This window comes from Dermacentor silvarum, chromosome 2 (assembly GCF_013339745.2).
Source record: "Dermacentor silvarum isolate Dsil-2018 chromosome 2, BIME_Dsil_1.4, whole genome shotgun sequence".
Lineage (NCBI taxonomy): Eukaryota > Metazoa > Arthropoda > Arachnida > Ixodida > Ixodidae > Dermacentor > Dermacentor silvarum.
In genome coordinates this window covers 234803059-234815271 of record NC_051155.1, presented here as the reverse complement: position 1 = coordinate 234815271, position 12213 = coordinate 234803059, and the positions used below count along the sequence as shown (strand labels likewise).

Sequence of the window (12213 nt, the reverse complement as noted above, 5' to 3'; positions counted from 1 at the left end):
AACATTTATGTGAACCATATGATTGCGTTCGAGCGTCGTTGTCTTCGTTCACAGCTGGCGCATTCGTACACTCGTGCTCTGCGAGGTGAAGAGGTTTTGCGCATTATGAGAGCGAGAGATAGAGAGATGCATGCACGGAGCGGGTCTCCTGGAATGCGGTGTCGGCATTGGAATGCAGTGTCAGTGTTGCAAGCTGTGCTATGCAACGCGCAGTGACGACCGTAAGTCCGAGACGCGTGAAAAGAAATTATCATCATCATGAGTAATAAGATGAGAAGTTCACGCACACTTCCGGAAAATGGGCTAGGATCGCCCAGCTTCGCTGTTTCAAGCGTTGCACGGCTGAGTGCAAGGTTATTTATAGTTCTTATGATGCACAGATAAGTATGGATAACCCACACAATCAGCAATAACACGGGTCATGAGGCTCGTATCAGCAAGGGTGTGCAGTTAAGAAACTGACATTGTAGCTCTGTGAACTGGCCAAAGGAGAACCCGTGGACTTGCGAATCTTTGAGAAAGTAAACAAGTGATTCTCATAAGTTCCAAGACCTGGTCAGAATCCAGTCTGACTTGAGTAAAACTATTGTCCTTTTCTGTTCGAGAAGATTACAAAGTGTTGAGGTTAATGACACAGGTGTCGGAGTGCTGACAGCATTTGTGGGTTTGCCTGGTTTGATAATAGGGCTTACCACTGGAGCGCTTTCACTCTAGAGAATTTCGCTCATTGGGTAGGCTAGGTCATTTGGCAAGATAATGCCAGCTGCACTGGTTTCTTCAAGGAGTGTACATCCGTTCTCCGATTCATAACCAAAAGGTTTCACATATAAAGGTTTCATAATTCACACAACCATGAGAAATCCACTTTGTGCCACTTGTCTTGTAGCAGTTGGTGTGTGCAGTGGGGTGGCAGGGCCCCCCATCTGGATCCACCAGTGCTTCCAGCTGATGAATGTAAGAAGTCGCCTATGGCTGGTTGGCCCATGTGTTTCTGGGAACATGGAAAGCTTTTAATATAGTATTCTTTTTTTTTTTTCATTTCAATGCCTTGAAAGTTCCAAAGTATTTACTGGTCCTTTAAATGCTCTGATTTCATCTAACGAAGTCGCAATGTTATGTAACCAAGTGTGTAAGCCACCTTATGCTTCTCCATTTCAAATAAGGCCCATTTACCAAATGCTCTTGTAATGCACATTTACCAAACAACAAGAGGCACGACTGCGCAAATCTGTCAACCACATTTTTGTGCTGTTTACGGCCCTTCATGAGATATTGGTAATTAACCTTAATCTGCTATCGTTTGTACCGTCAGCAACATCCAGTTCTAAGCAGAAGTTATCAGACCAAGGAAAGGCAGGGGTGCTGGCTTTTAGGTAAGCATGAAAGTCTTGCTTTCCAATCTGAAAATACGAAATAGATAACACACAGCGGAGGATATTTGCTGGGAGGTAAAAATGAAAACCTTGTTTTCTGCACTGAAAAATGCGAAACAGGTAACAGAGGGCGTGCAGTGTGTTGCCTTTGCAGTGTCATTCCTTTTAATTGAAGAAACTTGTGATTTCGCTGGGAGAGTGAAGCATTGCCAGCGATAGCAATGTATTAGACCGTTTCACAAAGTAATGCTCGTAATTTCATAGACAATATAAATTTGAGTAAACATTCGCTTATTATGCTAACACACATGTCGCGCTCCAAGGACACACAAGGATAGAGTTCGCTCGACGACCGCGACCACTCGCCCTCACAGCGCTGGCGTGGTGAGGAGTGCCCGCAGCTGGGAGCGTGTGTGTTTGTACCAAAGCCATGACCAAAGCGAATGTTTCGCGCTGCCATGTCTCCGAAACTCAGCAGATCATGGGGCCTGCAACACAGGGCGCACATAAAGCCTTCTCGGCTCGCCCTCACATGCCTGCTCTGGAAAGTGAAGCAGATCACCTGAACTCCAGCACGCTCGGAGCACAGGCTGCACATTTCTCTATGCATCTCGCCCCGCACAGCACGACGGCGGTGGCATCGACGGTGACAACTGAATAATTGTTATCGTGATAGAAAAGGTAAAAAAAGGCAATGTGAGCTGCGATGAGCACGTGTTTTACATATAGCATGTGTTCCAGCTCACGCGGGCCAAGCTGTTTAAAAAAAAAAACGGCTACAGGACGATGGTACTAACGGTGTTTTGTGAGCAGTTGCCTTGCACACACTGGTGAATTTTTTGTTATCATTGACTAGCTAATTAGTCAAAATTAAGTGCCTAAACTTATAATTACTTGCATAATTGCGTGAGCTCGAATGCCTAATTGTGCAATGCATTCGAAAACATCATATTCAAAATTTTGCAGCTCGCTACAATTCCCCGAGTTATTTTTTCCACAATTTAATGTTGGGGTGCAAAACTTGAAAGAGAAGGCCAAGTGAAGGCGGGCCCGGTTACGTAGCAACCGTGCTCTGAAAAGGTTTTTCAAGGAGTCAACACTACTCAATGGCTAACTTGGTGGCCGCTATAAACTGACGAGGTGATGGTGGAGCTGTTGGCTGCTGCTGCGAGCAAACAGCCGCGTCATGCTGTTTGCTTGATAAGAAATACGACTGAAACGAAAAAAAAAAAGAGAAAAGCAGTGGCGCACCTCTCTCTCTCTGTATGTACATATATATGTGTGTGTGTGTGTATGCTTAAAGAAGTGCGAATTTATTTTGACGTACCAGCCAGAAACCGTGCTGTATAAGAGGGGGTCATCCAGAAAACAAAGACCGTTTAGTTGTAGAAAATGAAAAACAATATTTATTGGAAACAAAACAATTCTGTTACATGCATGAAACTTCCTTCACTTCTCTACATAATCACCTGCTACATTTTAACATTTGTCGTATCTGGTCACGAGCTTCAGAATTCTCATGTTACACTCTTCTGTCATCGGTTCATTAAGCCAGGTCAAGTTTCATCGTGCACATTTGTTCGTCCATTGTAGAACATTTCACACCATTTTCTCACATTTCCTTTGTTCATTACATTATCACCATATGCTGCTTTCAGTTGCCGGTAAATTTCTGCTGGTTTCACCTTTTGGGCATTCAGAAATCGAATAACACTCCTTACCTCACAGTCGGCGGGATTTTCAACCACACAGTTCATTTAGACTGTTACACCAACTGCACAACGGCGACTTCTTGCAACCTCCACTCACAGCGTTATGAACACATGCTAAGGAAGCCAGTTGACCCTCAAAAGATAAAGTATATAAACAGAATTGTTTTTTGTTTCCAATAAATATTGTGTTTTTCATTTTGCATAACTGGCGTTTATTATCAAGATGACCCTGATACATAGTGAATTACTATTACAATAAGGGAAAGAGCCTGGAAATGAGTGCGTCAGTTATTTTTATATTTAACTGACATACACCTATTTATCATTCACACATGGTGAACCATGGGGGCTTGAAAAATTAATCGAATTTGCATTTATTTCTTGCCACTTATAAAATCTCGGGATGATGCAGGGACAAAAGGCAATAATTAAGTGCCTGACAGAGGTCCCTGATCCCGCCCAGTAGCAGCAGTACTGCGTACATAAAACAAGCACATTTGCTACAAACAATTTTAGCAATTAAACAAAGAATGGTACTTGGTGTTCAAGTCTACAGCAGAAATGTATCACTAGTTTAGGTAATATATTGTCGAGGTTATACACAACTAAGTACAGGCAACATAAATGACTTGTTATATTCACAATAAACTCGACAGAAGATGTATGCGACCTTGCAGAATTACAACCCAATTTCCAGCGAAGCTTTTTCTTTCGAACAGCTGCAATAAAGGTTTTAGTTTCCTGTAATTATATCGCATACTTAAAAAATTGCGTGTACATGACTGTTCCATTTGAAAGCTTGCCCGCATGTAATGCTTTGAAACACTTCTTGTGTGGAATTTTTAAAGCGCCAGTAATTCATAACACATTACTTTGCCATAACATTTACCATTTTTGTAGTTTTTACCGCTTTTGTATTTCTGCCAGGGCAGCGAACTCAATTGTGCCCCACTCGTTAGACACGCCCATAGCACTCTATAGTGCTTGCATGCGCAATTTATTGTGAAAGCCCCAATTACTGATCTATTCAATTACTGATCCATTTTGAACTTTACCTACAAGTCACCCACTACCTTGTCCTTACAGTCACGAAACATAAAGAAGGTGCCTCCTTTAGTTCAGGGATGACACCAGGTGAACCTCTTATATCACCTTATCGTATGAAAAAAAAAAAAAAGAGGGTTCAAGAATTATTTGTAAAGCTTCTAAATAAGCCAGAAACGTTAAACTACGTGACATATTGCACTTAAAGTGCTGCCTATTCCTTCAGAGTATAAAATATCTGAAACGTCAAGTTCTCTTGTGACATTGGGGAACCTAGCTAATAACAGCAGCATGATACTTTCGAATACTCGCTTACAATTTTTTAAAGCTGTATTTGATCAACAAACATTTACCATCGTACATAAACTTGCCGTATTGTTCCCCCTATGTTCGCAAAATTTGACCTCAGTTGTAGTTGTAATTATGCCAGCGCAGCGCAGCGGTCTATGTTTTACACCACTCGTAAAACAGACTAATAACGCTATGGATCACTTTCATACCTATTTTACATGAAGACACATTTAACCCACCCATTTGGAACGTTGCCTAGACATTACCATATCATGCCTCTAATTTTCTTCAGGTATAATCAAGATGCCTTGTTTAGCTCGCCGAGGACAACTGTGAAACAAACTACGAATCTCGTATGATGCATGATAGCACGTGGAAAAACGAGGGTTTAGTAATTATCTGCAGCACTTGCATTTAAATCAGGAAAGGGAAAGTTTCACTATGCATTTTTTTTTCACAACTTTCACTTAATATTCTCCCTATTTTCATGAAATTTCAAGTTCTGTATCTCGTCTTGTTGCTTTAGGAGTCTGGGAAACATTTTGATTAGCGGCAGTATGACACCCTGGAACGCTTCAATGAATAACTTTCTACAAAGGCTGTAATGAACCTACAAAGAATAAGCATTTATCGCTCATCACTCAGAACACTGCTTCGTACTTCGAATAAATCTGAACACCGTGCCCCGCATAATTTACCGAGGATACCGGGGGAAAACAACTAAATGCCGCGCATAACACATAAAAATTCGGAAAAAGTGAGTATTGAGTAACTGCTTTCAGAGCACATAAGCAACTTACACACTACACATTTTTGGTACACGTCACAAAAAAGTGGCCTTATTTCTTTAAAATATGAAATATCTGCTGGTTTTGCTCTTGCCGAGAAAAAAGTAATAGTTATAGCTCTTATTTAGGAACAGCATAAAAATGAAATCGACGAAGTCAGAAGTGACAAGTGCTTTTAGAAAAAAGTCAATACAGTGTTTTATTGGTATTAAAATGGCTCTGCTCGTTCGACAAAGGTCATTTTCACGAATATATATAAGTCGTGATTAAACAATGAAATTTGACAGTTATACCTGTAAGGGGTTTGATTAAATTTTTGATGATAATATACTGAGACTGCAATAATATGACGGCTTGGACCACGGTGGCCTGGACTGAGATTCAATAGTTCCAGCATTTGATAATCCAATGATTTCATGCCGTTAATCACACCAACCGTTGGGCGTGGTTGATTATAATACTATTAATACTCTTTCTGGCGTTTTGCGTCACAACCTTGAAATGCGGAAGAAATAACTGGGGAAAATATAGTTTAAAACTGTTGAATATGATGTTTTCGAATGCGATCTACAATTTGACACTCGAGCTTACGCAATTATCCAAGCAAGTATAAATGAATCGAACAATTTCAGCTAATTAGCTGATCAATGATAACAAATAAATTAACTGTGTGCGCAGTGTGACTGCTAACAAAACACAGTTGACCACATCGTCGTACCTCGGAGCCCCCTTTTAAACAGCTTGGCTGACGTGAGCTTGGACACACAGTATTTTGCCGTCTTCGATAAATGTTACTTTGCTAATTGTTGCGTTGGTATTAGAAATATAACGTTAAATGTAAGGTAACATTTATTGGATAATTATCTGCCTTCCGAAATAAATTTACATCGCTATTAGCAATGCTACATTTTCTGGATGAAGCAAGATATTTGCTAAAGTGGTGTAAAAATTGTGTAGCATCACCGCAGTCATCACGGCCCTTGATACTTGAAATATATACTTGAAAAAAGCGTCATAATTTTCCCAGCATGAACATTACCAGCCAAATAAATTTATTTGGTTGGAAAGCGTTTAGTTATCCTGCTGCACGTTTGCCAGCCGTGTGCTCCTGTAAAGCGTGCACTGCCACCTGTGTGATAGTACTGTGGTGAAGACACAATTGGTTCAAAAGAAGGAGGAGGAGGAATAAACTTTTATTGCGGAACCAGCACTTTAAGATGGCCGGGCCTAAGCCTCCCATGAGGGGACGTCGAGGGCTTGCCTCACCGCCGCCTCACGGGCGTGCTGGGTCGCCCAGGTTTGGTCGTCGAAGGCGGAGCTCCGCAGAGCCTCACGCAACCTCGACGAGAGGGTGGTGGTGTTAATTTGTGTGTACTGTGCTGGGCACTCCCACAGCATATGCGGAAGCATAGCCGGGTGAGTGCCACAGCACCGGCAGTTGGGGGTATTGTAAACTTCAGGGAATATAAGGTGGAGGCGGGCGGGTGACGGGTACATATTTGTTTGTAGCAGACGCAGGGTGGTAGCCTGCGCCCGGCTGAACTTGGGGTGAGGTGGGGGGAAGGTTCGGCGACTAAGGTAAAATGCCTTAACGAGATCGTTATAAGTAGTCAGATTGTCCCTGGTGTCCAACTCGTCTCCAGTGTCTCCGACGCGGTTTACTAGTCCTCGCGCAATGGAGTGGGTGACCTCGTTGAGGTTGGGGAGGTGTGGGTGCACAGTGCCCGCGTGGGCCGGGATCCATGCCAGGGAGATCATGCTTTCTTTAGAGTGTGGTGCCTGGCGGAGGATACAAAGAGCTTGAGGAGAAATACGGCCTTTGCTGAAGTTAGTGACAGCTCAGCGAGGGTAACACACGATGGTGTGACAGGTGGGATCAAGAGTGGCCAGGGCGATGTCCACTTCTTCAGCCGTTTCGGCAGGGGGGGTAGTGACGCTGGAGGCGTGGTGTAGGACTCCATCGCGTGTGGCGACGGCAACAAATCGTGTGCCATGGGAATATTGGGCTGCATCAACAAATGTAACGCCAGGTACATGAGCAAGGGCTTTTATGATTGCTCCGGCCCGAGCTTGGCGCCCGGCCCTGTTATATTCAGGGTGCATATTTCTAGGAATAAGGTATTTTCAAAAGAAGTATTGCTATCTTTAAAAAAATTTTTTTGCACGTAGTAATACCACGTAGCATCTACATAAATAATTCCAACTGACAGTTATGTTCTCACGAAGAGCTAGGAAATGCATCAATAACCTGTATGCAGCAGATAACCTTTCTACGGCTTTGTTTTCTTGCCACCATTTCCGCACGACTTCCGTAATTCAAGCTATTGGCCTTTTCGTTCATTTTAAATGCAGATGATGGCCTTAATTTAGGACCATTTTCTGGGGGGAATCAAACAGCATAATTCTAAAAGAGTCACACTGCTTTAAAATCTTCACCCTTCCGGCACTGTGCTTCGAAAGATTATATGATTTACACTAAGTCACCGTGCGCGCAATACGGCAAGCTTACGATAGCACTGAACTGCGAATTTCAGCTTCCATTCAGAATATATATATATACACGTATGTATTGTACAGGAATCAGTAAGAGACAGCACCCGTTCCTGGGCAGGACTCTACTTGTGATCTCGTCCAAGCTATCGCCAAGCTGACACAACAGCTCGAGGTTATGACGAACGCCTTCGCATCCTTCAGCGGTTGCGCTGTTGTGTCAGCTTGGCGATGGCTTGGACGAGATCACAACTAGAGTCCTGCCTTAGAGCCACCGAGGCGGCTTCAACGCCGTCCCCTGTTGGTGCGGTGGTTGCTTGCGACGGTGGTAGGGCGGCCGGCTCCATAACCGAGGAAGCGTGGACGGCGTTCCTGGGCAGGAGGGACCCGGCACGCCGAAGAACCGCGAGTACACATTTAAGGCCGTTAAGCGTTGACGGCATTCCCTCGCCTGAAGGACCGAGGATGGCGAGATACAGGAGGACACAAGGCCTCTGCAGCGCGGTGCTTAACGCTGGAGCGCCTTAAGACTGGGCTTTCGTCGGCTGCGCCATTGTAAAGGAATCACGGAGACACAGAGACAGCATCCGTCCCTGGGCCCGCTGTTCTATTGTCTTGCTCGTCATCTTCCCTTCCAGCGCCCGCCTTGCGAGCACCCGCGGCCAAGTTCACTTCGTCTTTACAGTGTATATGTATGTATAGATCTATATATGTATATATGCATGTATATATGTATGTATAGTTGTATACAGGGTTTCATTTTAGCTGCACCAAATTTTTTAAAATTGCCTTTGGCAGATAGCACAATTATAATCCTTTATCTAAACTACTCGATTAGGCGGCCATTACTTCCACGAGAAATCAAAACGCCTAATTGAATAATTAACATAATTGCGCTAAATAACTCTAATTATTTTACAGCACGTCTTTCAATCTACGAATTATAGCTGCTGAGTTCGCAAGGCCAGGACTGAACCAGTTTTGAGATATTAATTTTCAAAGTGTCCTACGAAATGCTTGGCCATTCCAGTTAACTTTGTGCTTCAATGCATAAAACAGCGTTTTCCTCAAAAAGTATATATATTACTGATGTAGAGGAAACAAACCAATTCAAGACTTCAGAGCGCAATCCAAGGAATCAAAACAAAAAAGAAAACACGATGAAGCTCTAGCTTTGGGACATCGGACACGTTGTTAATCAGAAACATAAAAATAGGTATGCCTAACAGTTTCATTTAGTGTGCTAAATCGTCACATTGGGCAACTCAAAACACAGTGCACTTCGTCCTGGCGTTCATGTACGTTCCCGGCGAGCATTGAAAGGCGTCTGCAAATGCCTGGAACAGCCGGAGAACAGGCGAGCACGGGTCATCCTCGTCGCGGTAGGTACTTGTAGCGCTGCAGCGCATTAAGCACCAGGCGATGAAGAAGGTCTGCAGCGCCGTGTAGTCGACGAGGCCCGAAAGGCGCTGGTCATCATCGCCGGACTTGGCGAACGCATCCAACAGCTCTGACAGGGACGCCAGCTCCGCAATCGTGTTGTTGGGCAATTCCGCGTGCTTCTCTAACGCCTGCTTGACGCACTGGTGTGACAGGCTCAGTTCGAACTGCGCGGCGGGCTGTTGCGCGATATGGTCGAGCGCTAGCTGTGCCGTAGCCAAGCTAATTTGGTCTCCGAGGGCACCGTACTTGACCGCGGGCGTCAACTTGACGTCATACATGGGAAACACAAGGGCAAACGGCGACAAGACGAAATCATTGACGTTCCGGTCGAGATGGAACAGGCTACGGCCTGAAAGCACGTCCTCTCCAAGAGCTCCTAGACTGGCGCTGACGGCTCGAAGTGTCTTGGACACGATCCTCCAGTTGATCACGAACGAGTCCGACATGTCGGGCAAGCCCGATGCAGCGTGCTCAAGGTCGTAGTGTCTTCGGCACTCCAGGACAAAGAATACCCGATCCAATGTGCCCCACTTGGCAACCAGGGAAGTGGAATCCGTGAAGGCCGACTGACTTAAGCGACGCGCGAAGGTCTTCCTCACTGCCAGCACCAGGTCCCTCACGTCCTGCCGCACCTCGGCGGTAAAAACTTCGGCGTTGAACTCCGCGAAAATTGCGTCTCCGAAAATCTGGTAGGAAAGAAACAGACAGGTCTGTCCGAGTATTAAATCGTTGGCGTCAAGACCGTAGTGGTTTCTGAGTAGCTCTCGGTTAGCGAACGGAGCGATGAAACGCACGGCGCACCAGGAAACGTATAGGTGCATCCGGCTATCCCCATGTTGCGACCAAAGCCCTAAGAACGTGACGAGGAAAGGTTTGCTGGACGTGTAATACTTGACGCTGCTTCGTATTCTCACCCGCTTAGCAAGACGCTCCGTCCAGTTTGTGCTGTCTCTATACAGTTCGTCAGTGTCTAACTCTTCGAATGATGCGTTGTCGTGGTGTGCCGGCATCGCGCTTTCTAGCTTCGTCGCCATAAGTTCTTCTACTTCCTCGACTTGACTGTATACTTGTTCTTCCGGAACGCCTTGACTGTAGTGTCTGAAGATCACATCGAAATAGTGCCGTCTTTCTTCCCTCGTGCTCAATCGGCCGCGGAGATTTGCGAGGTCTCTGAATGACATGGCGGGCTTGATGCTGACTTTGAAGACGCGCTTCTCTTCCTTTACGCGAACCTGTAAAATGGAGGGCCAGTTGAGCTCCAAGTCGAGATACAGCAAGGTGTCGAGGACGTCGGGGTTGGACGGTACGAGCGGCCACATGACTCCTGCTTCTTCGAGGAACGCTCTTACGGTGTACATCTCGTCTCGCTCGCCTCGACTCACGGCGTTGCAGCTGCCGAAGAACGCGCGGACTTGCTCGCGCATATTCTGCCACCGCGCGGGATTATACGCCGAAGTGAGGCCTTTGAAGAGCGTCTCCAGCGCTGTCGCGTAGACCACGTGCAGGGTGGACGCCTTGGCGCTGTTGCGCTTCTTCCATTGGCCGCACACGAAGCGGCCGAAGTTTTCGCACGGTGGCACTGACTCGTTCAGGGACCTCCGCGCGAACTCTGCGAACTCCCTGCAGGCGATTGTGGCGCAAACGCCGTTCTTGGTCCGTACCACTCTGGTCGCGACCAACGCGACAGCGGCGATGAGAATGGCGATGACCACCACGGTTAGCAGCAGTCGCAGTAGAAGTGGGTCCTCGGTCTGCTGCCTTGCTTCGAAGGTCGGCGGGTACGGCAAGGACGACGAGGGCTCCTGGAAAGCCTGCATATACAAACACGAGAGTGCAGTTAAGTGTATGGCCCGTATTTTGCGCGAGCACAGCTATTGGGGTACTTACGGGGGTCAGCTACACCAGGGCTCGAAACGCATTACTACACTATCGGATGCTTCAAAATTCATGTCTGGTGACTTTTTGCGCGTCTCAATGAACATAATAGAAAATTCGGACCTATAGTGCCACATATTATTAACACTGTAGACTGCATTATTGCCGTTATGTTATTGTTTCCGCGATCTTCGATACCAGGTAGACCAAATCAGCACAACCCTTGCATAGTGGTATCGCGAACGACACGTGTGTCATGCAATGAAATTGTTTTCGGATACCGCGGCTAGCCATTCCAGTACTTGAGCGTGGGAAGGGTGTATAAGTTGTTAGTCTTACCTCTGTTTTAAAAACGACGGATGACCTCTCGTGGGAGCCGAGTCTTCTGCGCCCGCCTAAAGACATGTCTGGCTCGGAAGAGCGAGGAACGGAGGAGTTGACGGTGACGTTGATCCTTTGATGAACGACGCAAGCTGCGCAAAGGAACGAAGCTTCTTCTTTTGAAAGCAGGTGCCCACGCGGAAGTGCATGCCTGCGAGATAGTGGCATAGTGATGATGATGACCTTAGACATTGGCATATGCCCACCAAGAGGGTAGGGGAGGCTGGTCAAGAAGTGGGCGGTAGAACAATCAGAATAAAAGTAATGAGAATATTAAACTTCAATATTATCGTGATATTTTATTTGTAATAATATTTTTTCACCTTCAACGAGCGTCAAGTGAAATAAAAAAGATAAATGTTTAAATATGAAAGCATTTAAACAAAACACCATCTTAAAAAAAAGTTGGAAATATGTCTAAACAAAAATAGCCCTCAGGCCTAGATTCTCACAGTTTGTGGAGTACAGTGAGGCGACAGCATTGTTTAGCGAAATAACGGCAATTGCTTCTTGGGGATATTTGCTGCTCACATTTCCTACGAATGATGACTTCGAGTCTCAATACAGGCTTCAATGAGACGCTGTAAATAACTTTTGTTTTAGAGTATGTGTTAGCATTTGATTCAGTAGAGATACCAGCAGAAATGGAAGCATTGCGCAATCAAGGAGTACAGGCGGCATACGTGAATGTATTGGGAAATATCTGCAAAGATTCCAGAGCTACCTTGCTTCTCCACAAGAAAAGTAGCAAGTTAACTATCAAGAAAGGGGTCAAGCAAGGAGACACAATCTCTCCAATGCTATTCACTGCATGCT

At 45.4% G+C, this 12213-nt stretch overlaps 1 protein-coding gene across 1 annotated transcript; it reads right to left on the bottom strand.

Moving 5' to 3' along the window:
* Nucleotides 1-8887: 8887 nt before the first annotated feature.
* On the bottom strand, nucleotides 8888-11544 carry LOC125943324 (uncharacterized). Its single transcript, XM_049662430.1, has 2 exons — nucleotides 11356-11544; nucleotides 8888-10952 (listed from the first exon to the last, which is right to left on the bottom strand). The coding sequence occupies exons 1-2, from the start codon at nucleotides 11419-11421 to the stop codon at nucleotides 8964-8966; spliced, it is 2055 nt and encodes a 684-aa protein (XP_049518387.1). The 5' UTR covers nucleotides 11422-11544; the 3' UTR covers nucleotides 8888-8963.
* Between the last annotated feature and the right edge of the window lie 669 nt (nucleotides 11545-12213).

Bases quoted from the DNA above. Each gene is read 5' to 3' on its own strand.
- LOC125943324 (XM_049662430.1), bottom strand. From the start codon at position 11,421: ATGTCTTTAGGCGGGCGCAGAAGACTCGGCTCCCACGAGAGGTCATCC. The intron at 10,953-11,355 runs GTAAGACTAACA...TTGTATATGCAG, and splicing joins CCGTCGTTTTTAAAACAGAG to GCTTTCCAGGAGCCCTCGTC.